The 27,223-nt window shown below is 43.6% G+C and overlaps 1 protein-coding gene and 1 long non-coding RNA gene across 10 annotated transcripts in view; one reads left to right on the top strand and one right to left on the bottom strand.

Moving 5' to 3' along the window:
- Positions 1 to 27,223, top strand: part of LOC116846545 (nephrin-like) — a 331,343-nt gene that overhangs the window by 260,980 nt on the left and 43,140 nt on the right. For all 7 annotated transcript variants that reach the window (XM_032820537.1, XM_032820521.1, XM_032820530.1 and 4 more), the window contains 6 exons: positions 12,687 to 12,819; positions 21,860 to 22,068; positions 23,554 to 23,670; positions 24,206 to 24,409; positions 25,147 to 25,298; positions 25,908 to 26,052. In XM_032820537.1, the coding sequence (XP_032676428.1) occupies positions 12,687 to 12,819; positions 21,860 to 22,068; positions 23,554 to 23,670; positions 24,206 to 24,409; positions 25,147 to 25,298; positions 25,908 to 26,052 (960 nt within the window). The remainder of the gene's footprint in view (positions 1 to 12,686; positions 12,820 to 21,859; positions 22,069 to 23,553; positions 23,671 to 24,205; positions 24,410 to 25,146; positions 25,299 to 25,907; positions 26,053 to 27,223) is intronic.
- LOC116846617 overlaps positions 1 to 27,223 on the bottom strand; it is a 179,024-nt gene that overhangs the window by 148,531 nt on the left and 3,270 nt on the right. The gene's annotated exons all lie outside the window — the stretch shown is intronic.

Here is a 27,223-nt window from a genome sequence, read left to right as displayed (position 1 = left end):
CTCTCTCTCTCTCTCTCTCTCTCTCTCTCTCTCTCTCTCTCTCTCTCTCTCTCTCTACTCTCCCTCTCTCCTCTCGTTTCTCCTGCCCGAGGCGTTTCCACACGGATCCTCGTTAACACTGCGGGCTCCTCTTTTCATGTCGGAGTTCGAATGCTTCTCGAGGATATAACAACTGGTTTGGCCTGTCTCGCGCTTTGATGCCGTATCCCTTTCTATCTCGCTGCTCTTCGCTCTGAGTTTGTGCGTTGACTCGTGTATGTGTGGAGTATGCGCGTATGTCGCGTAATGTGTGTGGGTGTGTGTGCGCATCATCCCGGCCTTTCCGCGCGTTCCTGCGACTTCTGTCCGTACCGCTAGAAATTCGCGGACCGAAACTGCTACTCTCGTCGCGACTGAATAAGCTCACATGTCTTTTCCTCTCGTTTGTTCTTCTTTTCCATCACGAGTCTAAACATTTTTCATGTCTCGTCGCGAGTAAGCTCTCCTCGAAATTACAAACGAAATGCGGGCTAAATTAATTCTGACGGTTTATGAAAAAAAAAAAAAAAAATATATATATAAGGAGTTTCTTTCTCTCTCGACACAAAAGACTTGAAAAAATGTTCACGAATTTATGGTGAAATAATCATAATATGGCGATTTGAATATAATCGCTAAAATATGACTATAATCGAGTTTGTCACTTGCCGTTTTTTTTTTATTTCTCACTTTTAAAACGCCTTATCGTTACGAAAAGTTAAAAAAATGTGTAACTATGGAACGTTGAATTATTGGTCAAATTCATTATTTACCGTTTATTATTTACTATTTACCTTCCCGTACAACAAATTACCGCAAAGTATCGATACGGAATCCCTCAACTGTACCTTCGAAGGCGAAAACGAACGAACGGACAAGCTCGAAAAATGCGAAACGGAAGAACAAACAGATTAAACAGCACCAATTACGGGGCTCCACGGGAGCATTAAGTCGAACAAAAAGGTCTGCGCAGCGAATTCCATGGGGGCAGTAAACATACACCGTAAGTGTGATTTTGCTCCCCTCGCTGCAAAAGCATGCACGTGGCCGCCTCACAAAAAGGGGCCCACATAATTATTATGCGCGAGATACCCAGTTCTCCGCGTGCGCTCAATACGGGCCCGTTATTCGCACGCGAACTCGCTCGACATTGTGTCGGACCCAAAACATCCGAGATCTCCGGACCGTACACTCTAAAGCCAGAAGTACCGCTAATAATAAACTTCATAATTTGAACATGCATCTTTTTTCTCTCTCTCTCTCCCTCTCTTTCTCTTGAAAGTCGAGGATAATTTTCGGTATTATAAAGATAAACATGTATATAGTTAATATACATATTATATATTATGTATTATGTATTATATATTATATATTATGTAGTATGTATTACATATTATATATTATGTATATTATGTATTATAATTAACAAGCAACACTGAGGAGAGGATTTTGTTTTCAAAACGAAAATTTCGTACAGCGAACCAAAATTTTGTTAAAACGTAACCAGCCATATGTTTGGTAGTTGCAACCAAAAAATTTAATTTCCTCCTTTACGTAAGTGAAAAACATGGTAATACTAGACAAATGGTATGTACCAAATATTTTAGTTCCGCAAATACAAAAATAATTTTTTCAGTGAAGCCAACGTCTTCTATTTTGAAAGGGAAAATTTATATTAACATGAACCTTCTTTTTAATGGGCAAACCGATTTCTTTGAAGAATATAGAATTCCCGTTCGTACGATCCCAATTTGCCTCTAAGTGCGAGAAATTTCGTTTTCTCTAATCAAAATGCATTACTTCGTTCATCGTGGCCAAATTTCATGTTAATGCAATCAAACTTGTTTCCTGTGTGATGATCGCCTCTTAACAAAGATAACGCATCTCTCTAGTAAATATTTGCAGTAAACACTCGACGCGGAAATTTGGCAACTGTAATGCTTATCGTGAAGTTTCGGAGCTAATACGCGTGAAAATCGACGCATTCGGAAATTTTTAACGGTGCGAACGAGCGGAAGGGATCGATTCAGTTTCAGGCCAGAAATTCCGTCGATGTCTGGCCTGTGAGCGGACGACACGAGCAGTGCGCACGTGCAGATTTGCACGTGTCAAATTGATGACCCACGCGTGAATTTATAACCGAGGGCCTCAGGTCTCATTTCGCGCGCGGGACCTCGACGTGTCTTCTGAACCGACCCTGTTAGACAACGCCGTTTATCTAGTCTCGCCGATGTCGTCGTCGTCGTCGTCGCGCTGAAATACACAGGACATACCCCGGATTACCCTGGAGCGATGGGGCGGCGCGCTGTCTCTTTTACGAGGATAATATTTCAGCAGGACGTCAGTCGTCTTTCTGTTTCGCGCGCGCGTTTTCGTGTGAGAGAAGTAGTTATGCGGCGTCCCCGCGCAATACATGCACACACAAGGAGACACGAAGCCGCGATTTCGTCTAGAGCCTCTACAACTTGATCGTAAATATGAGCAACACCACGCGCGACGCTGACTCAACATTTCGTCCGCGAATAACTGGCTTACACACAGGGGGTGGACGGGGCTGGTGACAAGTCTTGTCCGTTGAAGCGTGTTTGAATTTACAAACGAATCGTGAGAGAGAAACGCATAATAGTACATACACGTGAGGCGCGCGCGCGCGCGAAATTGATTAATTGCGCAGCGGCATTAAATTTCGCAACTCGAAATTGGATCGAGGAGATTGTTAAGGCGGGACATTTTTACGAGAACCGTTCGTGTCCAATAAATTGTGCGAGATATCGTTGATTAATTGCCGCGTGCGTGTTTGTGCGTCTGTGTCTCGCGCGAATTTCGTCGTAAGTTACATTTACTAGGCCGGAGTGCGGTAAAATCCCGAGTAAAAAGCAGGTCATATCGGGTATCGGTTTATTGCCACGAAAAGCGGTATGATCTAGTGACTAACCGTTCAAATTTATTGTTGGCTATATAGTGCCAACCGTTGCAAACAACCGGCGATGTTAAATACTCAAACAATCAACGAGTCGCCCCGCAGATCCAATGAATGACAGCTCGCGCAATTGAAGAGTTTTGAAAAATTTCGAGCGTGACCGGAACGAACGCGCGATGCCGAATTATATTCTCTCCATATAGTAAAATGATGCAGTCGAATTTCGGGATATTTGTGTTCGTAAAGATAAACGCATCTTTTTCGCCGATTCTATTATTGTAATTAGTGCAACTTTACTTATATCCTCAGGTTTTGCATTTCTGTAATATCAGTCAAATAAAAATTACCGACTCGTCAAAGCGACGAGCAGTGATATGTAATAATGACGGTACGTAATAATGCGCGCGGATAAATAGCAATTAAATTATATTTATCAAAGGACGATCATGTGAAATTGTTTCGGACGGTAAATTGCACTCGCATATGAAATTATTCACGTTACATTTCGCAGTGTCCCTACAAGATAGAGTCTAGCTTTTTCCTTCGGATCTTTTTTCACTGATTCAATTCGCCTCAAAATGGTGGAACCAGTCGGTTGATTATAATGCATTATCAATATATTGCACTACAAAGCGACTCACGGATTTCACTGTTTTAAGAAAGAATATAATTCTTACCACTTTTATCCTACGTTTAATAAGTTACTATTCACTACAAACTAACCTTTATTACAGTGTATGTGATAAAAAGAATTTTAAACAGTAAAGTCTTATTCTAAACAAAATGATGAAAAAGGTAACTTGGTGCGTTTCACTCGCAACGCACTTCGCTGATACGAGTCATCCCCCAACGTACAAAATTTTGAGGGGCAAGCAGCTCTATCTTCTAAAGACACTAAGCGCGAGGAGAACGTGCTTTTTTTTCATTTTTTGCCTGGCAAAAGACAAATTCTTCGAGAGAAGAGCAGCTGCGTAATGGCGCAACGTGTAATCTTCGGTTGTCTCGCACGGTTGGCGCGCAGCACCGCGCTGATATAGACCGTGCACGGATTAAAAGCCCTTCGTCATGGCCCTGCTAGAAGCGGTCTTGATATTAATTAGGAGCGAGTCGTGCGTGGTATCCTGATAAGGAAGGATCCTCGTTTGCATTAATTATGCACATGTGCCCCCGTCGAAATATAATGCATACTTCTTCCGAACGACGTGGAAGTTCGAGAGGAGTCTCGGTTAGGTAGGTAGGTAAGTAGATAGGTAGGAATAATCATCGCAATTCAATTTGCACCGCGCAAATTTTAATTACTTTGAAACCTCCCGTTATACACACCGCACGGAAAAAAGATTTGGTTGAATTAACCAAACATCTGGTCGAATACGAAATTCCGATTGAAGTAACCCGAATTCTGTTTAAGTTAACAAGATTTTTGGTTCACTTGACTCGCGCGAAACGGCTCGATCGATCTGCGACCGTGCTCTAACAGAATTTTAACATGCGTGGAAAAAACAACCCCGTTAGTGCGACTGAGTTTTCTGTTACTTGGGAGCTAGATGAGAAACAGAAAGATTCCTGCAGGAAGTTTCTACTCAGCCCATTGCTCTCCGTTATCTCAACCGAGTCTTAATGCAGCTGAATGTTCAGACGAGTGTTTTTGGCCACAGTAACAGAGATATTATTTATTGTCAGTGAGTTTTTCGTCTGGTCTCAATTCAGTTACCCAGGCAGAAATTTTTTTGTTCCTTATGCACTCGTTATAATATTTGGGGTTTAGAATGTGTTCACGGCGAAAAGACGCAAGCAAACGGAAACGAATGTTTGTTCGGGAAAAATATCGCCCGCGCAGCTCACGAAGGATATAACGAGGTAGATTTTAGGTAGAATAGCTCCTATATGGTTTTAATCGATGGTACACTGAAAAAAACGTTTGGTGTATATGTAATTATAATCACATAGAAAAATAATTATATTAAAAGTTATGGCCCACAGAGAGAAATCTTCTTACTAAATTCTACTGTAATGTGATAATAACCTCATAATATGCATGTTATTACTACCATTTCACCACAAAAATTTGGTTATGCCAAAAGTAACTTTTTTCGTTAAATCGACATTTTTCCTTCCAGTGCAACTTTAAAAATCTCAAAACGAACAATACAAAATACAGCGCAGCTGTTATTCCGCAGAGAGTCCAAGTGCGTGAAATTCCATCGTGATGTGCGATCGTGACGGAAACGAGCCGCTCGATCGCGGGTATCATCCCGTTCTTTATTCACCGACGTAATTCGCACGCGGTGTCGCACCGAATTCCGCGCACAAGGCTGACTCTCTGTCTCTCTCTTTCTCATTCCCTCTTTCTCGTGCTCTTGTATCACCCCGCACAAACCCGCTTTAAAGCTGTGCATATGCATGCAACTTCCGTAAATATGAATTCATTTCTCCTCATACCGCCAGAGCTCTTCACATATCTCTCGCCGGCACTCCCTGTTCCTCCAGCTGTGTCTGGAGAACCCAACAGCGGCTAAGGGTGTACACATAGGCACGCAAGCAAGCGAGCAAGCAAGCACGTACGCACGCACGTACGTACGCACGCACGCAAGTACGCTACGCCACAAACGCGCGTGTGTTCGCGCGCTCGCAATAATCAACGCGCGAGTTTCCGCGGATAACGTACGTATGCACGGAGAAGGGCGAGCGGCAGCGTCTGTGTCACGTTCGTATTACGTTAACCATCAGTGATTCTCCGTACACAGAGTGTTTCCCGAGACAGCTTAACCCTCCGGCTGGTATGTACGAGCGCGCTTCACGGGCTCTCGACGAACACCGCTTGTTACATTCCACGTACAGCCGGCGAAGCTCGCGTGAACTCCTGCACGGCAGATGAATCCCGCTTCTCGATTCGACTCGATCGATCTTGGCCCGGGGCGAATCACGATTCGCTTGGAAATAGAGACCCGCCGTTTTAATTTAATGCCCTTCACACTCATCTCCCCCACGACACGCGAAATTCCCAAACACGACGTATAATATCATCGTATCTGTCTACTGGCTAAATATCTCGGAGTGAAGTCTCACTTGGAACGAGCCAAGATCCATTCGGAGCGCTGCTGAAAATGCTGCTGCTCGGAATCGCAAGAATGAATGTTTCACTCAACTTTGGAATGGATTTTGACTCCACACGAGTGATTGTTTCAATTGATTAGGGTGAAATTGCTTCTGTGTGTGTGACAGTAGAATATATCAGATTCGTTCTACAATTTCGAGGACAAATGTTCACTCAGCAACCGAAGTGGAAAATTCATTTAGTGTGAGCGAAAGCTCACTTCGAATTCGAGCGACTCAACTATCACTCTACTTTTCCAGTGAAATTTCGCTGTAAAAAACGTGGTAATCAATATTTGAAGATACCTGCAAGAATACTTTTATGTTCATTATACAGATACATTTTCGCGCTTAGCTCTGCATCGAACAAGAGAGAGAGAGAGAGAGAGAGAGAGAGAGAGAGAGAGAGAGAGAGAGAGAGAGACGCATAAACGCGCGCTGAGAACATGAATTTCCATAAGAAAAAAAGCGAGCGCTCGGTGTTAAGTGGATAATGAAGTCACATGGTGACTCCCGCGGAGTTCACGCACGAGCCACGCACGAGCCACGCACGCTCGCGTACACACCTGGGGTGACGCCGATGAATACCCTCAGTTAATGACATATGGCGTTAGCCGCTGCATCGCACCCGAAGGAACTCGCCAGACCCACCCCCGGCGAGCTATTTTCCATCTTCCGACACACCATATGCGTGCGTGTTCTGAAAGAGGGAACGGGACAATCAGACGCGAGGGACAATGAGACTATTTTGTGAGGGAGTAAGAGAAAGGGAGGAAGACAGAGAGAAAAGGGAAAGAGGGTGGCGGAAGGAAGGGCGCTTGGGCGTATCAGCAGTTACCCCTTGCTCTCTTTATCGCGCTGCAAGCCGGCTTGTGATGCGCCGCGTTGTAATTGAAGTGCATATCGAGTCGATGCAACGGCTCGCTCTCTCCGTGCCGTGCAGAAAGGCTCTTTTTAGTTGAGGCGAAGCGGCAAATGAGAACGACGGAATCCGCGATGGCGGATTAGTTGATAATATGAATGCTGATAATAACAGCCGCGGCGAAACGGAGGCGAAAAGAAGGACATCATGAAAAATAGAGGCAGAAATATTTTCGCGACTATTGCGATAGTTGTAGCAACGTGAAATTGGCGCCCAACGATCTGGATGAGAATTTCGCGTCTACGCGATTATTTAAGAGATCGATGACGAATTTGAACAATGTCGATAACGCAGAAACGATCACTAACACAATCACGCTATCTTTTTCGTATTTCTTATACATATAGAACTTACATAAATGTATGTTGCTTTGTTTTAACATATTCAACGGACAACCTAACGCATGTATAGAAATCTTTCTGCAAACTTTTCCGATATGCTTAAGCTCCTGAATTTAGATGTGAAGGTACAGCAATGTTCTTCAAAATTTTTCTATTTGGAGCATCTATACTTTCGGTATGTACAAACTACGGAACTTTTGGTTCAGGCAAATATTACGCTGACAACTTGAAATTTTACATTAAAGAAATTTTTTTCGTCATATATTGAACAACATTCTAATTAATTTTGCACGTACTTTCATTGCGTAAAAGCATTTGTAATTCTATACAATCAATATGACATAAAGTCTTCAGAAAAATATCAGTATTCTGTCGATAAAGTTTTCAATTTTAGTATCCCCTTCGTTTAAAGCCCTCTATTCATAGTCGCTTGAAACTCTTCCCAAGTGAGATACTCAGATTTGAGTTCAAAGTCGGATGAAAGTTTTCTAATTGAAAAATTTTGATTCAACTCTGAAGAAACATCTCTCATGTGTCTTACATAAAGCATGTTTTACGTGACAACTGTTAACACGACCTTAAAACGCGCGAGACGCGCCAAAGACGACAAAACATTGCGGAGCCGATAGTTGTCGAGAAGTAGAAAGTGAGGAACTTTTCGCAGATTAAAGCTCAGTATCGCGAATCAACGTCGAAATGTGGACTCATCCCCGATTTTGAGATGAAATCGGATCCGAGGAGTGCACTTTAATTCCACGATTGACTACCAACATAGAATATGCCAACGGCGAAAATTGGAAGATGGCGCGAAAAAAGGAAAAGAAGTCTCGCGTTCTCGCTGAAAATAGTCGACCGCGCGCTCGTCAGGGTATCGACAAGTGCGATGAAACTTGGGAATTGCGCGATATTTCGCATTTAAGGGCGCGAGATCCCCAGATTCGGTTGAAATTCGGACGAAAATCCGGAGCGTGTATCGCAATTTCAGTCAAACATCGCTTGTGGCGATGTTAAACTTGCTCTACGAGAGCACACAAAACCATCGAGTATACTCAGCATTTACAGCGCGTCTATCCGCACGCGTGCGTACTTGTAACCCACTCCTGGCTAAATACGAGCTCCACGCGCGCACGACTCTAATAACACGCGAAAGCGCCTCATTATTGCGACCGGGAAATAACCGCGGGAAAATATCCTCCCGCCAACGGCGATAATTAACATGGCGCGCTTTTCCTTCGGAATTACTACGGGCGACGATACATCCTTTTTCGCGAACGCGCCCGGCAGATCGGCCGGGCGGACTTTATGAAAAGCAGGGATTAGATTCAGCCGGTATATAATGCGAGCTGCGAGCTCAAACGTGTACACGACGAGGGAACGGAAGAAAGGCGTCCGGCAAAATTCACTTAGCGCCGCGGGAAAGCCAAATGAAAATGGTTGCTTGCGGTGGTAAAATCCACGGCGCGGGAAACTTGTGGTCGGACTCGTCGCATCGTATCGCGTTGCTGCATTCGAAGTCTCGCTCGTCCGCGCGGGAAAGAATCGCGCTACGAAAACTACGAAAAACGCGCGCAGAATACGCGGCAGGAGCAAACATATTTTGCGACAATTTCCGCTGTATCGACATCTGGTTGTATATTCTGCCACTTGTTTATTTCTATAACAGAGAGATTCTTTCTCGTTTTCTCTTTTCTTACGCGACCTTTCGCGCAAAATCGCGCGGCCCCAAGGCTCCCAATTAAAATCATGCAATAAAGATCCGAATAATCAGCGGGGATCGAAAGTCGAAAGTGACAGTTCATGCGCTACTCGTCTCGTAGAATATGCCAGACTGGCGCGCTTCATACAAGCGGTAATCGATAGCCGCGCAAAGAGGAAAAAGCGTAAATAAATAAGAGGACACGACAGGGTGACTGCTACGGACAGTAGTACGAGAGACACATATCGATATCGACATTTTCATTAATGTTCCGCGGTGGCTTTACGTCCGCGCCATATTGTTTTTTTTTCTCGTTTTCCACATCGAAATTAAATCGCACTTTATTGGCCGACGAGCTGGAAGGAGATACACAAAGGTAAGACATAAAACGGCGAATCGGCAGCACGGGTGAGGGCAGGAAAAGCTGCCAATTATGTATTCAAATGCGACTGCTGTCGGGCGGACCGCGCCGGGAAAAAAGGGTGGAGATTCAATTTAAAAAATCCCCAACGTCGGAAACGTTACAGGCGCGCGCCGCGGCATCGATGTTATTTTACAGCGCGAGTCCCCCTCCTCGAAATTGATCGGCCGAATTTCATCTTCCGACTTGATTACAGTTACCATTATCGATACCTGGACGCGCGTGTATACTTTTGCGGGATTACATTTAAAATGGAGATCTCGCGATCCCGCGAGCTTGGCCAAACGTTTGCAATAAATAGCTCGCCGATGCCGTTGCTTCGAAATGTCGCGCCCCGGATACTATGTTGCAAAAATAAAGATATAAAACACAAATACACACACACACACACACACACCGAAAGAAAACGACACTTCCTTGGCACATTGGCCGAATAAGAACAGCTCGGTATGTTTTTACCGTTCGTTATATTTATCAGACTCCGTCTGATTTGCATAAAAATAATTCTTACTCTTCGTCCATCACATACTGCTTTGCAGCGTCGGTTTATTTATTGCCTGGCTCGATCTAATCTAGGAGAAGGCAGTCTCGTACATTGTAACTTATAGATTCCACGGAGCACACAGAAAAGAAAGAGGCGCGATTCGGCGCGCTCAGTTCGAGTAAAAAGGTAAAGAAGGAGAGCGAGAAAGAGCAAGAAAGAGCACGCGCGCGACCCGAATAAGCAGCGCGCATTAGCGCTCTGATACGGCTATTTTATTCTCATTACGATATGAATGTTCAATGCGTGTTGGCCGTGATATCGATAAATAAAGCTCACGAGCAGCGGACGAAGCTATTTAGGGCGAAGCGCGCGCGGCGAGAATCGTGAATCGCAGCGCGCGTACACCCCGCGGCACGTAAATCAATTTCGAAAGAAACTCTCCGCGAGTCATAATACATTCAAACACGCGCGATTATACGATTATGCTCGTCCGGCGGGACTCGCGAGCGCCAATTATCGCCGCGATTTGTACCGCCGTCATATCGGCGCACCAACACCGCGAAAGCGCAAAATGGATACGCGCGCGCGCCGCTCTCATACGATAAAACGCGCAAATTCGCCGGCCGCGCGACGATGATCCGGTAAATTTGTCGTTGACGGCGTAAAACAAGGGACGAAATTAATTGATCGTGCATTAATTATAACCAGACGCCGCAGTCGCGCTGTGTACGAGAGAGGGCGGGAAGAGACAGAGGGCCAGTGAAACGCGTCCATTGCCGAACATACGGATCATTAAACATATCCGGCGGATTTTCGACGAAACTGTTCGCAGCGCTTTCGAAAGAACGACAAATGGGGATGAAAAATGGTCGCGATGTGTCTGAAAATGTCTTGGAAATCCTCGTGGGGAATCACGTGTACAGTGAGTTACAAAACGGTTGCGATAAAGTGAAGTTGGCAGCTCGCCAAGCTGTCAAAATTGAGCGTTATTATCGACAGATTTGCGTATTGTTATTAACAATTAACAGCATATAATTGAGAATAATAAATAATAATAAATAATGGTGTAATCACACTGGGCAAACCTGTCAGTGATGACTCTCAATTCTGACAGTTTACACGAGTCGAAATTTTAGTCTCTGTTTTCTCGACCTGAACTTTCCAACGTTTGTACACTTGTGAAGAATTAGTGTATGTTTAGCACACATGCAAACTAAATTTTGCACTCTTAAGGGGATGCTGAAACTTTACCGACAGAATACTGACATTTTTCTTTATGTACTTCGTACTCCTTGTACAGAATTACAAATGCTTTTACGCAATAAACGAGTTAATTCCCTCGACCAATATTCTCTTTTTTCATCATTTTTCACGGATAGATTGCGATTCTACAACGATTCCACATATGCTTGTGTTTAGCATAAGTCGGGACGCCAAATTATTTTGCTCCTGATCACTATATTATTTTTTTTTATATATTATTATTACATATTAGCATATTATTTTATTTCGGATCTACCAAGAATCCTATATGCTCTATATTAATTACGGATAAAATGTTATGCCCTATATTAATTACGGATAAAAACGGAGAGAATTTTATAACAAAATTATTAAATTATTAATTATATAAAACAAATTATATAAAACAAAGCAATCACAAATGCTTCTGCTAAATGCAGCCATTGTTCTCCAATAACTTTTTCCTGCAGTAAATGAGAATTATTGTGCTACCTCGGCCCTCCAAATTTCCCCCTCAAATCTTCACCCCAACTCACGTTCCTACCCTCTGGCAAGATTTGACAAAAGTACATGCAATAAATAAGAGTATTGCTCAATATATGGAGAAAACGGAAAAAATTTTGTATGGGAAATCACAAACTGTCAGTTGGCGTAATATTTGCCTAATCCAAAAATTCCGTGGCTTGCACATACCGTAAGTGTGGATACTCCAAACAGAAAAACCCCCATATTTAACTAAACGGTTTTGCAACTCACTGTACTTGGAGCATTGAAAAAGAAGAGGAAGCTGCAATAAACACAAGCTACGCCAAAGATACAGTCATTATGTTACATTCTAGTTGTCATTACACGATCGTCTCTGTCTGTTAAAAAACAATAGTCGAGGGCAATCCGCGGAACGTCCGCGAGAAGAGGCGGTGTATCGGGTGCAAACGCGAATAAACCGAATAGAAAATGTTCCATCCTTCGAAAGAAAACGAGGAACGGTTCCCCGGTCGCGGGATTCCGCGCTAAAAACGAAATGATTCCCGTCGGAAGCGGTCTTCGATACGCGCCGGAGACAGTTCAGATTTTATCGCGAAAGGGAGGCGGTCTGTGTCGGCCGACGGGGTTCCGAAGGGACGACGTTTTATCTCTTTGAACGTCCTTTATTGGCAAAACAAAGAAATATGTCCCTCGTGCTTTCGCGCGGCCGCGTGCACTCTACGGAGTTGTATGCCGATCCCGAAGGATCGGCATACTCATCCTCCGAATGCTGCCGCGCGCGACTTGCGAGACAAAAGATACAGTCCGATAAAATATCGGCCATCCTCCTCGCGAGAGGATCTTCGGCTTAGGAGTGCACTCGAGCGCGATCTTGAGAACTCGAGTACGCGACGCATTCGCGCGGATTAAATCTCGTTCGTGTTCGCGAACGCTGCGAAATCGGCGGATCCGGCCATTAATACGGAGCAGATTAGCGCGCGCTCCCGAAACGCGTCTATTCCGACCACGTTTTTCCGGTTATATGAGATCCTGGCTGACTCTCGACCCGGCTTTGTCATTACAGTGACAATGACAGATGCGGAAGCAGTGGCAGGCCAAACTGCGCAGTTACCCTGCGACGTGAAACCGCCACTCCCCGGGGACAAGCTGCACCTGGTTATTTGGTACAAGGAGGAAACGGACGCGCCGATATACAGGTAAACTCTTCTCTCCGCAGTCATTCTCTTTCCATTCTTCTCAACTTGCTTATCTCGATTCGCGCGTGAGGCACGTAAAGAGTACGAAACGCCGCGGACTCGTTATTGTTATATCTGTAGACTTTGTATTTTGCACGCGAGAGACAAGTCATGCGACGCAATAGTGCGAGAGACGCGTTAATACGTAGAGCAATCGTAGAACAAAATCGCCTTCCTTCCCATTTTTGCGACAATAAACGCGAGTGTTGCAGTATGTGCGACGGTATACGCACATGATACGCTCTATATGCCCAAATAACGTTAAATTTATTCAGGTATTTGTGCAACAATTCGCCAGATATGAAAATAATGAACGTCCCTGCGCAAATTGCTCCCTTGGAACCTGCTTCCAATTTATAGCACTCGATGCTATCCGAAATTTGTAAATGCATTACGTAAACGTGATGTATAGAATAATCCGATAGGATGCCTAATATATACCAAGCTGAAAGCTTCGAACGAGTAAAATTCTATGAAATGAAATCGCGCAAAAGGGATGAGCAAAAGACCATAGAAAGAAATTGCGTGTATGAAAAAAACAACGCTAACGGGTTATTTCTGACTTGATCAATCAGCCAACCTGCTTACCGATTCGATGCGTCAATTCCTACGTTTCGCGTATCTCAACCCTTTTGTACTGCTAATTCTATTTTTTAAAGATACAATTTTATTTTTACTTCATTATATACTCTAATATATAATATAGTTTTAACAAAAAAATTAAATTTTGCCAAAGGGGGACTCATTAGAATTTTTAGGAGAGCATACTTGTTCCAACGTTGTACACAAGCAGAGTGATGTGTTCTGAGTGTCAAAAAAATTGTTTATTCAATCGAATAAACAAAAAATTGTTTATTCAATCGAATAAAGTGATTATTAATGGTAGAGAAAACGTATGTCTCCCGTTGAAAGGTAGTGAAAGGGTAATAGAGCTTCTGGTATAGAGAAAAAAGAAATGACTACTGGGCGAAATCTCTGCAAAAATGCAATTGTGGATCGCGTGGTATTTTCAAGATCAGAGTAACATCTGCCACGTCATTCTCCTTCCCTTCTTATATCACATATTCGCGAATCACGTGAGACTCGAGGCGCAACGTTCGACACGTAGTGTGCGCCAAGTGGCGGCGAAAATAGCCCGACGAGCAAACAAGGACAAAAGTAACGTCCCTCAACGAGATAATTGAGACGGCAACTGTTGCGGGATGAGATTTATCAATTCTTCAGGACAGTCGTCTGATCACGCGCGAGATATACCCGTGGAGTCAGCTGAAAACGAATTCTTCCGCTTGTTCCACTTAATTCGCGCAAATGGAAATGCCTTTCAAACAGACAGACAGGCATAATTTACATTCCGCGCCGCGGAAAGTGACATATCAGAACTGCAGGAGAAAATCGCCCGGTGCTCCAGTTAGGATCCTCGGACGCACATTAAATCAAAGCGAATTGCGCTCTAGGAGGTGCGCTAATTAAACGGCTCTTTAAACGCGATTGCCGATCAAAAGATCGTCATGTCGATCCCGTCGCGACAATCGCCGTCCGATGGTGTCGATAACGAGTCCTGTGCGCGTTTGTTTTCACTCGCATGCATTCACTGCATTCATGCGTTACGCGTTTCACGCCAAAAGGTCGCCTAATAACGGGTGTCGCGTGAATTCCGCGCAACTCGATTCCAGACTTCGTCTATATTGTGCTCTGTTTCCGTCATCGTCATTATTATGATTTTCACTTCACGCGTAGGAGTGTTTAAACAACGTCTTTCACATGTATCAAAATAATTCGACATTGTTCGAAATCATTCGGCGTGCGCGCGACCTAACCGAGTTTTAGCTCTGCGTATAAATCAATTGTTCTGCGGTGTTTTTATTGCATTTCGTGTATCGACTCTCTCCCTCTTTCTCTCTCTCTCTTTGTCTCGCCGCGATTTATTATTCCAATTTTGGCGTATCGTATAGAATAAAAAAAGGTAAAAAGAAAACCGTACGTTCAATAATACAGTTTTAGTTACAAAAGCAGACTGTATCATTGTTATGCCATTTATTGATACAACAATACTGCTCCCTTTCCATATTCAAATATCAATTTATATTGCACGCATTTATATGTATATGTATGTGTTCTTTTTTTATTTTAACATTTCAATTTCTGAAATGTTTTTATAATGTGCATATTATGCAACAATTCTATTCATGAAAACTGGCATATAAAATAATATTTGCATGATGAAATAATAATCTAACAATCTAAATTTTGTGACTTGCATATAAAACGCCCACAGTTGATCGCGCGCGCGTACACACACACATACATCTCAGGAGAAATCGATCGAAAATTAATAAAAAAATCTCTCGTTACAACGCGACTTATGCATTCCTAATTGCGAATACGTAATTTGCCTCGGTTGACTCTATCCTCTGCTGACACATCACGGCGCACGGGAGAGATTGTTTTCGTTGAAATGAAAAAACTTTCCCGTCAAGCGTCTTACGTCTGTAATTCGCCGAGGGGTTCTCCTCTCGGGCAGCTCGATATTAGTTCGCGCGGGCGTACGTCAAAGGAAAAATTAACGTATGCCAGTTGTACTCCGGGGAATTAATTATTCCGCGCGCCGCGGCTGCAATTTCGACGATTTCCCACCATCGGGAATTAAGTGCCACCGCGTGTTCTTTGTAATGAAGCGTAATTACCGTAGGAAATCCGAACCTTCCGGTGCTCCTCGTGTCCGCGTGCGACTTTTTTTCGAGCGGGGCTGAATCGCGCGTTCCGAATCGAAAGACCCACCGCTCAGAGACGCGCACGAGAAATTAACTTAAACGCAGAATTACGCGCATTTATTGTGCGCATTACGAGAGCTCTGCATACACACACGCGTTCATGCGCGCGCAAACGCGACGCGGCAAATCGCTTAACGCGCGCGTGTTTTGCGACGACTGACACAATTAATTTGTAAATTACACGGGCCGGAATGTAATCAGCCGATATACCTGCCTCCAGTCGGCGTGCCCGGCTGACTCCGCTGGATCACCGGCTTATTGTATTTGCCGGCGAATTTGCGCGGCGCGTTTGAAGTTCGCGTGCCGGACGTATCGCGCATACGCTCTCGTGGGGAAAATACGCGCCCCGTTCGGCGGGGCGCGTTCGCGCGCGCTTTAGTTCGATTATTAACTAAATGGCGGAGTGATGCATTAAGCATGCTAGATAGCCGTCATTGGCGAGGCATCCCGTTGTAATGCGCCAACGCTCGATCTTGATAACGCGCGCGTTGCTCGGCAACCGATTCGCACAGCCGATGCGTCCGCATAAAACCACGCATAAGAGAATTAACATGTAGCGAGAGGAAGGTGTGTAACGCGAAATTACATAATTCGATTAAATCGCTCCGCATCCGCTCGCGTAAAATAATAAATTCGGGGGATCGCACGTATTATCGAGAGGCGATGGCGAATTTATCGGCGATGATTCGAGGTTCGGCGTAAAAGTGGCGCTAACCGCGCTGAAAATTCCCGGTGAGGCGTAACGTTCCAAAGTGACGTCACGACTAACCTTCGAGCGAAAAGCTCTTCCTCTCCCCACGACCAATCTCTCACAGATTCTCTTTTAGTATTACTCTTTTCATTCAATTACTTCATCAGTTCGTTAACGTTAATCCCTGATTCGTGGTGGCAAATTGAGCGTCTTAACCGTAAGCTTTCACAGCGCGCGCGATACCCACCGAATGCGGTGAAATTTCTATTTCTGTGGACTCTCCCCCGACGAGATGTTCCCGAAAAAACCAGATAGACCGACCCAGTTCCGAAACCAGTTAACTCGCGTTTGACACGAACGAAGTCGCGGATAAAGGGAAAGAAAATGGGGCGCGGCTGAGGGTTAATCTTGCTATTCGACTGGCAGGCGCGGCGCCTCGAAAGATCGCAGGAAAAACCGGATTAAAGTACACGCGCGCATCCGAACCCCCTGCGATTCCCGCCCATCCTATTCCTCTCTTATTCCGGGCTTGATATCGCGGTTTATGCATAGAAACGAGGCGAAGCTGCCGCGCGCGCGGCGAATCCCATCTTTTCCCGCGCTCGGCGGAGTATCGTGGCAAAGCCAACCCCGTGACACAGTTAGTATATGTCTATTCCTGCGCCAGACTGTTTCCCCTTAGAGCGGTCCATATAGCGAATTGGCTGCCGCCCTTTATTTCTCGCTGCCACCTCATCCACCCCTTCCTCCGCCTTCTCTCTCTCTTTCTATCTCTCAGTTTTCTTCTCGCGAACGCGCCGCCACCGCCACCCCCGGCGCGGCATTGATATATGAATTGTAGCGGGGCTTAAAAGTACCCCGGACTGAAATTATGGATACGATATTATTTCTTCCGGGCCACGGCAACGCGACCGCCGTCTATCGTGTTACCCTTCCACCTTCCCTTGGCAGGCACTTTTGCGGTTTTATTAAGTTGAAAGTCTTCTGAGCCGTGACGAAGTGCTCCGTCGCGCCGCTGCGGCTTTGTTTTTCCGAAAAGCCTGAATTGATTTATCCTCATCTATCTCTTCTTCGTCGCGCGCTATCCGGAGCTGCCGACGCGAGACTCACGGCGATGTGTCGAAACGAGGTGTCCCGAAAATACGCGAAAGCTGTTTCTCTCGCGCGGTCGCGTGCTGTGCTTCTCAACGATTTCCTCCCTTGATGTGCCGTTCTTCATTATTTCGGCGATTAATGCTCGGCTTGGCCACAAATCGAATTCCGTCGAGTGACATTGAACGCGCTGAGGCTCGGTTTCAGGTGGAAACGTGTCGTGTGCTGTTCCTCTGCGGAACAAACAATCGACTACAAATTGCTCAAAGAGCACTCGCCTAAGGAAATGAAAAGACCATTTCCGTCGGCAGTTCCGTAACGTAAAAGATCGCATTCCGTCACGAGATTCCGTTGTTTCCAAGTGGTCGTGATCGACTTCCCCTTAGCGAGTAATTAAGGGGGATTACCGAGAGCTCAGAGATCCGTCAAAGTGAACACAACATTGACAAAGGAAACGCAAAAGCTCTCGACGGGTACTACACGTGACGCGCATTTCTCATCCGCCTGTTACAACGCGCTAATCTTTTGCATTTCGCGCGTCCGATGTGTGATTATCTGAATTCGTTGAAATTCCTACTCCGTGGGTAAACATGTTTGTATGACGCATCTGCGACGTGAGATAATGATACTCGCTATTATACGGGCATTTTCGTCCTGTGAATTCGAAATTTTCGCCCCAATTCGAAATTTCAATCCTACTTTCGACCTGAACTTGCTAACATTTGTATATTCTGAAGAATCGGTGTTTGTTTAATACATACATTGTAAAAAATCTTGCGTACACATTACGTAAACAAATATTCCAAAAAGTCCACTCTAAATTTTGTGTCGAAAATAACTCATTCGTATGTTCATTCGTGTGTTATTTGCATTATGTATAGACTAGTACATAATATAAATAACACACGAATGAACATATGAATGAATTATTTTCGACACAAAATTTAGAATGGACTTTTTGGAACATTTGTTTACATACTGTGTACGCAAGATTTTTTACAGAATATGGAAACAGAAGTCCTACTTGGCGCTTCTAAATGGTAGAAAACGCATGAAATGCCACTTGTTCTAAAAAGGATCTCTACTGCAACACTGCAAGTTAAATAGAATCAAAAGAGGTTGATGCCGACCTCAGAGCCGAGTAGATGTACAATAGAATATTGATAAAGGGATCGAAATTACGGCTCGAGAAGTTGTATCAAATTATTTTTTTATTTCAGTAATTTGCAGTTCACGGCACTGTTTAACCAGAAAATGCGAACGAAAGCCGGACCGGCGTGTACTGCAAAGTTCAAAGTATAGCAAAGAAGACGGGGGTATCGGTTTACGATAGCCACGTTCGCTACATCCTTGGCCCGATTTTTCTTTTTTCTCGCGGCGCAACCGGTTCCTTCACGAAGGGCGGACTTCCAAGCAAGTAGCAGCGCGAGGCGACTCGCAGAAGCACCGTATAATAACCGAATTGCGAAATTAACGCTGTTCGCTCGGATAAAAATCGCGTGTTTAGACCGGGACACATAAAAATGATAATAACGTGCGCTTCGTTATCGAATAAAGTCTCTGCAACGATGTCGCCTCATCGCGACACCCAACGCCCCTTTTCATTAACGTAATTTGCCGCTCGATCGTTTAGCAAAAGGCCGGCAAGGCGCTCCAGAAAGCCGAAGACGCAGAAAATCGTCTGGACGAGCGAACGAGAGAGAGAGAAAGAAAGAGAGAGAGAGTGAGGGGGGAAGAGAAAGAGTGAGGGGGGAGAGAGAGAGAGAGAGCATGCGCTTTCACACGCTCGATTGACGATGTAACTCGCCTTGGCGAACCGGCGCGAGTCGCGTAAAAGTACGAACGTTCTCCGAGGACCGGTTTCAGGAAACTGCTCCGTATACATACATGTTTATGTACGTATATACATCGCCCGCCGCCGCGCGCAACCTTTTTTCCTCGCGTCCCCGAGATGCACCCGCACCTGCAGGTGCAACGAGCAGCATTCGTCATACGTGCTATTACGTCGGGCGAAATCAATTCCGGATCCTTGCCGGATCTCGAGCTTTCTCTTATTTTTGCATTTCGCGTGTCGACTCCTTTCTCGTTTTTGAGAAACGAGAAAGCGCGTAAGCGCTCAGATCTCGCGCGGAGATGCGATCTCCGTGGTTTGATGAGACACACGTAGGGAAATAAAGCGTGATATGTGCGGCAACGCAGTGCTCCCGAATGGGGAATTAAATCGTCGGGTATTAATTAATTTTAGTACTGATTGATCGCACTGTTAATTAATTGCAATTAACAGCGCTGCATCACGAAATGTAGTGGGCGAGTTTACCAGAAGATTTAGTTTACCGAAATTTTTCCCAAGCTTTTGCGTGCAATCACGTTTCGAAGTACATTACGAAACTTTAGTTTACGTGTACTCTAGTTTATCTAGATTAATAATAAACGCGATAATCTTTCTCTTTCCCTCTCTAGAAAACCGCAACTATCGCTGCGAACGGAAATTTACATTCGTTACCACCAGAATATCCGAACGTATTTATTGACACATAAATTCGCGCGGTATTTCGCGAATTAATCATTTTAATTCTGAAGAAAACTCTCCGCCTTTCCGTTTCATGGGATTGGAACATTGCAAAAAGGTATCGCGCCTGAAGTGTTCCAAAATAGCGGGGAAAATATGACCGCCGATATGTGGACAATGTAGACCCGCGCGTGTTTAAAAGGTCTCTGATAACGGCGAGTAGGTACAACTGACGTCGCTGCACAATAACGCTGACAGAATCCCAGAAATGGCAACGAAACGCCAGTAGGATAGCACGGCGCGCATTAGAGGCGTGTACGTTTAAGGAGATAAGGAAATTATGGCGGTTAATTATTACCTCGAGTGCATATCGCATTCGCTTTGGACCTCCTTGCGGGGCGAATTTAATTCGGGCGAATAAAAGAAAATAAATTGGCATAAATTAATTGCTTCAAGTCTTCGTCTCAACTACTTTTTCAAATCTGTCTTAAACGATGCCTGTGGAACGACGCGTTTGAAAGTCCAAAAGCTGTTCGACGAGTTTCGGGAGTTGATTTTTTCTTCAAAGAAATTTTTCACAGAAGATCGCTTTACGTTGTCATTTTGTAATAATATCGCGATAATCATACCGCGAGTTTCATTTTACTCACGACAAGCTCTTAGGGATAAGTCGTACCATGGCAAAAAAGCAGAAAACAAAAAGGCAAGAGTCAATCAGAACTCAGGCTGGTGATCAAGCGATACATTAAGAAAAAGAATTTAAAATTTATTTGTGGGATATAGATTTCATTCTTGTGAAATAAAACTTTACTTCTGTGAAATAAATTGTATATTCCACAAGAATAAATTTTCACGTAATTTATTTTCAGTGTAGTCGATGGTTTGTGCTTTTCTACCAGCGTGAGTTCCGATTGTATCTTTATGTTTTCCGCTTTTCTGCCAAGGTCTAAATTTTCTCTTAGTATTGGCCTTTAAACGTTCTTAAGCGTTTGTGACTGCAAGCTGATCAATACACGTCTCGATTAATGCACCTAGTTAATAGCAGGATCCAGAATAAAATTCTGCGCGACGGCGAAGCGCGTGCGTTCAAAAAGCAATACATAAGAGCGACCTTGGAAGAAAAATTGCCTTCTTAATGTTAAATATCCCGAGACCAAGCTTTCTCGAAAATTTCTCCGAAGCACAATAATGAGTTCTGAAAAGTTGGCGAGGAATTTCATTATAGCCCCCCGGTCCCCATCCCTGCCCCGATCCGTCGCAAATTTCTTCGGAAAATTTCTTTGTAGCAACGACGCCGCATAAATTCAGTTAGCTTCGTTTCTGTTCGCCCCGCGCCAATAGAAATTCTGCGAGGGCAGCGCGCTGGCGTAAAAGGGCCGATATTAGAGGCCAAAGTGCTACAGGGAATCCTGCGTGACTCTGTACTTTTCTTCGGTAACTGCGCCACGTCGGAGCATTTTTCTCAATTGACCGTCTCGTGAGAGTTTAATAGGGGCAATATAAAAGTTTCTCTCTATACGTCCGCCTGTCCGAGAAACACGATGACGCGCATTAGCGGGTATTGAAGGAAAAGAACGGGAAAGAGAGAGAGAGAGAGGGAAAAGGGGCTTTTCTTATATAAGGCTTTTTATCGGCAAACTTCCGATCACGTCCCTCAACAGGATGTTGTTATGTACATATATATGTCTAATATTTTACATAATTTATTGATCACGGTTATCGTTAATTTTGCGCACTGTTAAATCCGATTAGCAGCGTGTCGTCAATTCTACCGATCCGACCAATGGACTCAGCAGATTCTCCACCGCAGCTGATATCTCTATACCGAGGACCGCGATGTTTCTTTAAAATTACTTACATCTCGCGAACACGTCAACTGAGATTGATGACTTGTGAAATATGCTTTTTCTCTTTTTTAATTTCAACCGATTGTTGCAGCTTCGATACGAGAGGGAGGGAGAGCCTGGATCAAGGAAGCCATTGGCAGAACGGCAGCCTGGACAGACGCGCGTTTTTCAAGCATTCCGAGAGTCCCGCGAAACTCACCCTGGAAAACGTTCGCGAGAGCGACGCGGCTGTTTACAGATGCAGAGTCGACTTCAAGCAGTCGCCGACGCGCAACAGCAAAGTCAATCTAACGGTCATCAGTGAGTCTCCAAACGATATTCCGCATTGACCCGAATACGGTCGACGAGAACGTTCCTTTTTCTTACTTCTTTCTAAGAGACGACCGTGCTCCTTTCAACACGTTCCTCCTTATCCCCCAAAAACAGATATTTACGTTACGTTCCAATGGAAACCGACGATCCCCAATTTTCTCCGGGGTCAACGATCATGAGTCGAAATTAAACGGCGCAATCTTACTTTACATAAATAACAGGGAGAGACGACTTGCCGGAAAAAACTTACACGATGACCGAAGCGCGTTTGTTGCGAAAAAGTTGCGACACGAAGCGGAAAATGCACAATAACTTGTCGCGTGCGAGAAATTTCCAGAATTGGAATTCTGCCAAGTCCCAGAGAGGGATAATTGCAATTTATTATACAGTGGAATTATATCGATCGATTCGACGTTTCGCGCTGCCCGTGCCGTTTCTAAATACGATCGACATCGTTACCGCGGAATCCCCGCGCCGGCGCGGCTGTCCGCTGATCCCGAGCGTTCTCGAAAACAGTGCACCGCCTGCATTTAACGTCCTCTTTTTCCCCTGCGTCACGATAGGGTAACGTTTGCCTTAATGGAGAAACGGCTACGTGACCGTGGCCGATAATAACGGGCGGATAGACGCTCGTTGAGCTCGCCGCCATATCGGCGCATTAAAATTTATTTTTTATCTCAGATATAACATCACCTTAATGGTAAAGGCGGTACGTGACGGCGCAGGCTGATACATCGCCGTGAAAATTGATTTGCTCCGAGGAGGACGTGTCCTCGTCGCGCCGGCACTCGAACGATTAGCATTATTAGCGACATCACGAATTCTTGCTCGCGCGCGATTAGCACTGGATACGGTTCGCAAATCTGACGTGTGGGAGTCCGACCCGAGGAAATAAACGCGCGCCCCACCGCGAGGAGGGTCTTCTACCTTCCCAAAGCGAGCTATTTTGAGTTGAGAAGTTTCAGTTTTTTAGATTTAGACGCGGCCACGTAAGAACACCCTGAAGAATAGTTTTCGCATAAATTCAATATCGTCCTCTCTCTCACCCCCCGAAAATCCCATCTTTTACCGCAGAATATACATTTTTCTTAATACTCAGGGGGGCTTTTCCGTCCCGTCCGCCCTCGACGCAGCTCGTCGCTCGACGTTACTAAATGGAAATTTCTTAGCATCGCCGTAACGGTAACCACGAGGTGTCTTCTTGGGTGACATTATAGGATTGATACATCGTCGCGCAAATTGATTCACCCCAGTTTCCCCTCCCTCCCTCTGTCGGCGTCTCTCAGTCGCTTCGAATAAGAAAAAATAAAAAGAAGTAAAAGAAGGAACGAGGCGCGCGGTATTCTCTTTCTCACTCTCTCACTCACTCGTACACACACACTCTCTCTCTTTCTCTATCTATCTCTATGGCTCTATATCTATCTATCTCTCTATCTTTCTCTCGCTCTCTCTTATTGTGGAAAATTATTACAGTACCGCCGGAGCAGCTTAGCATATTGGACGAAGACGGAGGGTCTCATATTCCCCATTACATCCTTGGCCCGTACACCGAGGGAGCGTCTCTCAATATCACGTGTGTCGCCGCCGGTGGTAAGTGCATGACGCGTCGGTGCACTCCCGGTGCATTCGCCTCGCATAACGTTCAACGTTGCCTCCGACGTTGCGGCACTCTCCGGGCCGCTCTCCGTAACGCATCCCGCGAAACAAATGCGGCTCGATTTCTTTGATATTTCAGCCGCGCCATTATTCGCGAGCTCGCGTTTGAAATTTTCGCGTCGAACGAACACGGTATCGAACGGCGAAGGGCTGAACAATAACAATGTGCTCGATAACCGCCATGGTGACGATATCGCCCGTTTGCGCCACGATATTCCCTCGCGCGCTAATCCGAAAGTATTTTTCTCCCTTGCGGCGAAAGGAAGTGTTCTGCCACGAGAGAATTTTTCTTATGCGTCAAAGAATTTCCGAGCTCTCTGCTCACCGCGGCTCGATTGTATATTCATAATGAATCGACTGTTGGCGCGTAACGGAGTGAAATGCGATTACAAGTCGAACGAGTGCCTTTCACGGGACCGTTATTCTATGTGTTTCTCTATATTGTACTCTTGCCTTTATGTTTCTTTAGGACGACCGCAACCACGAGTGACATGGTGGCGGGAAAATGCTCTACTAGACGACAGCTACGAAGCTGTCGGTACTAAAAGGGTCCGCAATATGCTGCGATTGGAAAAGTTAGGCCGCGAGCATTTGCATGCGATTCTGACTTGCCAAGCCTCGAACAACAATATGGTGTCGCCGATATCAAGCTCGGTGTCGCTCAATATGAACTGTAAGCACCGATTTCCGACACAATATTCCGCCAAACAAAAATATTCAAAACTGTGTCCTTCATTAAAGTGAATTACTAAAGCCCTTATTATAATAGTTGTTGCTTTAAGCTTGTCTCTCATGTAAGGTGCTTTCATTCAGAGTTAGATCCATGTTTTTCAACTGAATTATGTAACGACACTCATGTTTGTAATCACGATTCAACTGAAAAATTCATCTAGCTCTGAATTCATATCTGAGTACTTCAGATGTAAATTTATAATTAGATTTAAGATTTTCAATTGAATTACAAATATAATGTCACGAATATCATATGATTCAAATATGAAAAACTGTAATATAACCTGAAATATAAATATAACCTGAAATACAAATTTTAATATCTCACATGAGACAAGTTCCAAATAATAATTATTAATGTGGCCTCCAGACTCGAAAAAATGAAATCAGTTTCAATTTCTTGCGATAATCTGTTATTTTGTGTTTTGAAATTTTGTTTACGATAATAAATACAACGTAATTTTGCTTGTTTATTTGATTTATAATATGATGTAATATTGTAACGAAATTGTAATGTGATATTTAGGTAAGAACCTAGAGATTGTCATGTATCGATTATTATATCTCACCCAGGCGAGGTCGGTGAATTTAGTCGTTACCGGCGAGATTTCTATGAGTCACACGACCGTACGCGAATCGATAGGTACTTAAATCTGAGTGTGACGCACTCTTTTGCAGTGAAACCACTCTGGGTCCGGATTCAAGGAGATATCCGTCCATTTAGCGCTGGCAAGACCTACGAGATAGGTTGCGAGGTCGTCGGTGCTAGGCCGGAGCCCAAGATCACGTGGTCCAAAGGGAACATGATATTGCGAAATGCGCGACAGACGGTATGATTTTAAATCGTCTCAGGCGATTTAATACATTCCCATAAATCATACGACACGTGCTCGTCCCGAGGTCTCTTCCGGAAAGCTGCGGTTATTTTTCTCTTGACCTTTGGCCGCGAGGGTAAAAACGCGAGAGAATTAAATTAATGAAGTTGTTTCGCGAGCTACGATCGATCCGTCCGCATGTGGCTTTCATGTTTCTGCGTGACGAGTTTGTCGCGAGCGAACTAAAAATAAAAGAATGTTGCGCGAAAAGTTCTTCCGGAAATTTCGCACAAATCAATAAGAGCAAAGTTTTTCATTCCCCTAATGTTCTCGTAACTTTGTCAACGACAAAAAAACGTGTTTGTTTCGCTAGTTTCTGCAAAAAAAGTACTCAACTCGCGGGGGATATTTAATGTCCTGCACGACGTTGCTACGTGATGGAAAATATTTTCAAATTCTAGTCTCATATAGATCGAATGCTAATCCGCGGTGCAATCATTGCCGTTCCGAAGTTCTAATTTAATCCTGCGCGGCGCCGATTCGATCCCGGGAGCGAATATATGCGTATCGCGATTATTAAATTGTTCGGTAAACTGTTTTAAATTCATGAAATCTCGTCGGCAGGCGACTCCCGACGGCAACATAACAACCAGCATCCTCACATTCGTGCCGAATATCGAAGACGCCGGAAAGTTCCTGTACTGTCGCGCCAACGTGCCAGTTATTCCGGACTCGGAGATGGAGGACGGATGGAAGCTCAATATATACCGTGAGTGTTTTCGTAGAAACGCGCCGAAGTGTCCGCGATTTCACGCGCTACGTGTGCACGCAACCGCGTTACGTACAGCGGAAGCTTCCATCAATGTTTAATATTTTTATAAGCACATTGTATGCATACGTGTTGCATGAAGGTACACTGAGAAATAATTGGTGTAATATTTGTAACCATAAGTACATACAGAAATAATTCCTATAAATTATAGTAAACAATTTTCTTATTAATAATAATCAAAACATTTTCTTATTAAATTCTACTATAATGTTAGCGATAATAATTTTATATGTGTGTTACTATATCTGGTATAATAACACACATATAAAATTATTGTCATGACATGATTATATTAATAAAACCAAATACTTTTTTCTTCAGTACATACATTGAGAGAAAAAAGTGATTCGTCTAAAATTATAATTATTTTTTATTCCAATCATATATATATTTTTTTACTAAAATCGTAGTATAATACAGAGTTGTAAAAATATTAATTAAATTCATCTCAATTTAATAATTGATTTGAGTAAATAATTTCTAATTTAATTAATTGACGATTAATATAAACCTATTCAATTAAAAATATTTTAATTAACCACTGACTTCAAGAAATCTAATTAAAAATCATTCAATTAACGATTGATTTGAAGGAATTCAATTAAAAACTGTTGAATTAACGATTAAAACAAACAAAAGTAATTAAAGACTACTCGTTAATCGTTAATTCAACAGTTTTTAATTGAATTCTTTCAAATCAATCGTTAATTGAGTGATTTTTAATTAGATTTCTTGAAGTCAATGGTTAAATAAAATATTTTTAATTAAATAAGCTTATATTAATCGTCAATTAATTAAATTAGAAATTATTTACTCAAATCAGTTATTAAGTTGAAACGAATTTAATTAATATTTTTACAACTCTATACTCTACTATGATTTCACTAAAAAAAATATGGTTGGAATAAAAAATAATTATAATTTTAGACGAATCATTTTTTTCTCTCAATGTATGTACTGAAGAAAAAGTTTTGGTTTTGTCAGTATAATAATATAGTAAGAGAATTATAATCAGGAGAACTCATTTTATAATAAATGTTGTTACAATGTCAGTGAAAATAATTTTATATATATATATATATATATATATATATATATATATATATAT

This window comes from Odontomachus brunneus, unplaced genomic scaffold (genome assembly GCF_010583005.1).
Source record: "Odontomachus brunneus isolate Ranch 3 - 2012 unplaced genomic scaffold, Obru_v1 Obru_scaffold_004, whole genome shotgun sequence".
NCBI classification, from domain to species: Eukaryota; Metazoa; Arthropoda; class Insecta; order Hymenoptera; family Formicidae; genus Odontomachus; species Odontomachus brunneus.
This window is presented reverse-complemented; position numbering and strand designations above follow the sequence as displayed.